General features: G+C 42.1%; 1 protein-coding gene and 1 pseudogene across 1 annotated transcript in view; one reads left to right on the top strand and one right to left on the bottom strand.

Annotated features, from left to right (window-relative positions):
• Nucleotides 1-4,621, bottom strand: part of LOC115567127 (calcium-transporting ATPase type 2C member 1) — an 18,135-nt gene extending 13,514 nt beyond the window's left edge. Inside the window, exons 1-6 of the mRNA XM_030393391.1 lie at nucleotides 4,472-4,621; nucleotides 3,384-3,419; nucleotides 3,159-3,220; nucleotides 1,698-1,806; nucleotides 832-987; nucleotides 333-401 (exon numbers count right to left, since the gene is read on the bottom strand). Coding sequence (XP_030249251.1) covers nucleotides 333-401; nucleotides 832-987; nucleotides 1,698-1,806; nucleotides 3,159-3,220; nucleotides 3,384-3,419; nucleotides 4,472-4,507 — 468 coding nt within the window. The 5' untranslated portion in view covers nucleotides 4,508-4,621. The remainder of the gene's footprint in view (nucleotides 1-332; nucleotides 402-831; nucleotides 988-1,697; nucleotides 1,807-3,158; nucleotides 3,221-3,383; nucleotides 3,420-4,471) is intronic.
• LOC115567797 (calcium-transporting ATPase type 2C member 1-like) overlaps nucleotides 4,518-5,000 on the top strand; it is an 11,665-nt pseudogene continuing 11,182 nt past the window's right edge.

Raw genomic sequence — 5,000 nt, 5'->3', positions numbered from 1 at the left:
ACAGGAGACGGGTCGTTGAGCTCAAACGTTTTCATGAGTGGACGTGATAATTACACGGATCACTGACTGACTGAGGTCTGAACCAGGAGCCGGAGAAACGACACATCAACCAGCAGAGACTCAAAATTTCAATCTCAACTTTGTCACCAAAAAGAACTCGTGGTGAGATCAACAGATCTGCTTAAGTGTTCTGCTTGAAATACAGAACTGCAAAGTTAAATAAAAATAAAACATGAAAAATATATTTTGCTATTTGGGTAAACAGTAAAATGATAAAGCTTATTGTCATTTATTTTTAAATGTACGTCCAGATGACCTGCAGGAGAACGTACCTCTTCTGCTTGCATCATCTTGAAGACCTCCCCGAACTCTGAGTTCTCTCCGGTTCCGATGACGATGCCCTGAGGAACGCCACGCAGACACATCACATCATGTAGAAGCACAGCAACATGTTTCTGTCTCCTGATATTCATCTCATTCTGTTTATTGGTTAATTCTGCGTCTCCAGGACCAACGTTAGATTGAATTTGTGTCTTTTTTTAGTTGAATATTTGTGTGCGTTTATAAAAGAATAAAACCAAACCGAGCATAATAAACAGGACACTTTAAGACCTCTCAACTCTAACTCCTAACATTAACGTCTGGTTTCCAACATGCACAATTTGACCTCCTGTCAGTATTAAAAGAAAAAGGAATACAAATCAGATTTGTATCTTTCAGAGAGTCAGTCAGAAGATAATTCAAACCCTTTGTCACACTACCTGGATTTACCACAAACTGAAAATATAAAACAAAGAAACAGATTTAATCTAATAATACTCCGGCTGGTACCTTGGCTTTGCCGCAGCGCACCAGCGTCCCCATGAAGGCGATGTTGCTGCGGGAGGCCATGTCCCCGTTGGTGGAGGGGAGCTGGTGGTAGGTGTACTTGGAGCAGGGGGTGGTCTCCCCCGTCAGACTGGACTCATCCACAGACAAGTCGGTGGACTGAGAGGGTGGAGGAGACACTCAGGTCAATACACACAGAAGAAGGACTTCACTGAGTCTTTACGGTCAGACGTGTCCTCCTGCTTTGTTTCTGATTAGTTTTTTGGAGTAATTTTTTAACAGTTTTGCACTCTGAGCTGTGTACCGACCAAAAGCCTCCTCGAGCCGGTCCAGACCAGGTATTAACACGTGATCAGATCTCACTTCCTGATCTATATTAAAATACAAACATCCACCAGTTCTTACTCAAAGACAGAAAGAAGTTCATGTAGAACATTTTCTGAATTTACTAGAAGGAGACGATGATTTTTAGAATTTGTCTTACAAAGTTTTTCTCCTCATGAAACAACTCTTAAAATCACTACGTTTGTTAAGGGAGTCTGGTGATGCTGTGGTGACTGGTTGGATCAGCTGGTTATCTATTACAAGTAGTTTTATTTCAGGAACTTTCTCATATCAGCTCCTCTGTGGACAGTTGCAGGAGGTGGAAGCAGGAAACTGTGGCTGTGCTGAGCAGCCTTCAGGTGACAGAACGCGAGTCAACACTGTGTTCCTGGAAACATGTAAATTCATGCTCAATAGATCTGCACTTGATGAATAAAAGAAACCCAGTGTGGAAAAACCATCACAGCAACGGCCTCGGGCTGATGTTAAAAACACCGGTGTGTGTGTGTGTGTGTGTGTGTGTGTGTGTGTGTGTTACCGTGTACCTCAAAGAGCCGGAGGTCTGCCGGGACTCTCTCTCCCACCGACAGACAGACGGTGTCTCCAGGAACCAGCTCTCTGGCCAGCAGGTGCTCCAGGTTCCCTTCTCTGACACTGAGAGACACACAGGGAATTTTCAGACGTTATTTTTCTGTTCACTCATATTTTACAAAGTTTCACGCTAAAACAAAACCCAAGAAACAGGCGAGAAACGTTCCAAACACACGAGCAGCAGAACGAGAGGCGATTAAAGGTTTATTTGTTGTAACTGAGCTCTGTATTTATTGATGTTTTGATATTAATGATGAGAGGAAGGTCGTCAGAACACCTTTGAAACTGGTTACAGAAAGAGAAGACGTGAAGAAAAACAAACAAGGCTGATCTGCTGCTGATCGTTCAAACACGAGATCGTCTCAGCTTACAGGCCTGCTGCTACAGAGAGAGTGTGTGTGTGTGTGTGTGTGTGTGTGTGTGAGTGTGTGTGAGTGTGTGTGTGTGTGTGTGTGTGCTCTGCCAGGTGAAAGGACAGCTGTTCCTCCTGTCAGCTGTTATTTGAAGTGTAAATCGAGGAGTTAGTTTGAAGAACAACATCAACACTCAGACGGATGTGAGAGAACACACCTCAACCTCAAGTGTCATTTTACTTTGTTGTACTTAACTTATTACTTATTTTTGATTAAAGTATATTTTGTAGTTTGTAGCATTTAAAGAATATCCAAGAAATAACATCACAATAAGCAACAATACCAGTGTAAGCACTGTTTTTCTATCGGATGAAACTGTCAAAACGTCTTTGTACACATAAAACTAAATTAATTATATCGTTTGAATACGCTGAAGAGTGTTAGGAAACATTTTGTGCATGTTTCTACATTTAGAAATTTTGTTTAAAATGTTGTGTTTTTTATTCAGTAAAATCCTGAAAAAAGATGTTGATAACTTTTTAATTTGTGACAGGATTTCAGTACTTTTATCTTTAATTATTACTTAGGGACTTTCGTGACCTTTCAGCTGAGGTTGGACAGATTTCTGGGATGTGAAGAATTTTAAGATATTCCCAAGAAATTCCAGCATAACAAGCAAAGATATCGATGTCGGATCTGGTGGAGCGTTTGTATTCAGAGCTCACAGGGACAGAAATCAAGATCACAGGAGAATGTTTGCACGTCACGCAGGAGCTCCTAGGTTGGTTTTTTTTGTTGTGCTTTGCAACCATGTTGGCAGACGGTGAAGATGTTATCAGTCTACTTGTCTGTTTGTATGAGAGCAACGTGAGTTAATCTGGTCATTTTTATCTGTGAAACAAAACAAACATTTTCCAAAGATCTGCTGCTTTTTTCTTTTTCTTCTAAAACGTGTATTATATGTTTTTAGGAACTGAAGCTCAATCAGATTAACTTGCTGCAACCACAGAAGAAGAAGAAGAGGATGAGGAGGAGGATGATGATGATGGACTCAGCGCTCACCAGTGACATTCTGGAGGAACCAGCTTCCCGAGTTCTTCTAAAGACTTCTCAGAGCGGTACTCCTACACACAACGACCAGCAACAACTCAGAGTTAGACGGACAAATAAAACAGCTGGAGCCATGAAGAATTCATGAATGTTCACATGGAAAGATATCACACACACACACACACACACACACACACACACACACACACACACACATATTTGTCATCGTCGACTCACCTGCACAAAAGCAACTGTCACGACTATAATAATGGCCTGAGAAGAAAACAAAGACAGACAGAGAAGCAGCTGTTAATCCTTCAACACCAGCATCAGAACCAACAACACACCTGATCGGACTGAATCTTCTGCCACTGGACTGATGCTGAGCAACTGATGCTGAGCAGCTGATGCTGAGCAGCTGATGCTGAGCGACTGATGCTGAGCAGCTGATGCTGAGCAGCACCTGGTTTGAGGTGTGAGAGCCGACAGACTCAACTGCTGCTATATATCTCTCTATATATATCTATATATATAAAATATATATATATATATTAATATTATCACTTTTCTCATATTTTCATTTCATAAATGAAATATTAAGAATTTGATCAGAAAATACTTCGACTTTCTTATTCCACTGGGACCATCTTCTTCTGACTCCTCACATCTGTCAGTACAGATCTGTTTTTACTGACCTTAAAAGGCCTTTTTGTGTAATCAACACATTAAATCCACATGAAATCTACTTTGAATCACTAAAACATAAACACTTTCAGGACAGTGATGTTCTTTCAGCACTGAATGTGAAAGAAGCAACACGGAGAAACCTGGACAATAAAAGTCAGAACTGAATCTCAGAGTGACGTGATCCCCAGACTGCACCAGGTGTTTCATTAAACAGAGGAAATGGTTTAAATGACTCTTAAACAAAATGCTGATAGTTGTTATTGTATGGCTGGTGCTTTTATTTTGAAAGGACTGATTCCAGCAGTAGGCCATCAGTCAGCGATGCTGCACAGGAAGAAGTCTTACAAAGTGTAATTCAGCTTATATATTCTATCTAATCTATTTATCTTATTAAACCAGCCAACACGGTAACTGTAGGGTTTCCCTTTGTTCTTCCTTCACACTGTCAGTGTTATGATGCAACGACGCTCCCCGGGTCATATTCTAACATCCAGCAGGCTGCAGCAGATCATTTCCTGCCTGGATCTTCATCTGCTCCATCGTGATGCTGCCTGCTTCTGAACAACAACCTCTCAGAGGGAGAACACAGAAGCGATGAACGCCCGGAGTGTGCGGCTGTAGAGTGAGGTGTTACGTACCACGGTGATGCTGATGGCGTCATCGAACTGGTGCATGAGAACGCTGATGACGGCCGACGCCAACAGCAGCAGGATGAGAGGATCTTTGAACTACAGAGACACAGAGAGGTGAGACGTCAGTGAACTGGGTTAGAGGCAACGACACCACAGCGACTGTCAGTGAATGGCCTAGATCCTGACGACTGTGTGTGTGTGTGTGTGTGTGTGTGTACTGTTGTTCACATGATCCTGTTTCAATCAATCTCAACTAAAACTATGAGAGTAAGTCATCCTCTACGCGGCAGGAGGACAGACTTTAATCTTCCCCCCCAGTCACACAGAACATGCATGATGAGGACGTCACTTCACGTGACAGGTGATGGAAAAATGGGAGGTGGCGCCAGAAGGATTGCCCCAAAATGGCCGTAGGACAAACAGAACACTTAGAAGTGACTGTAACAGGAAGTGAGACTTTATGTAGCAGGAGGAGCTGAAAAACACAGATACTGAGAGAAACAGTCGTAGCAGAGTATTTTGTAGTTGTGAGGAT

This window comes from Sparus aurata, chromosome 17 (assembly GCF_900880675.1).
Source record: "Sparus aurata chromosome 17, fSpaAur1.1, whole genome shotgun sequence".
Lineage (NCBI taxonomy): Eukaryota > Metazoa > Chordata > Actinopteri > Spariformes > Sparidae > Sparus > Sparus aurata.
The sequence above is the reverse complement of the archived record's forward strand: the minus strand, read 5'-3'. Positions and strand labels throughout refer to the sequence as shown.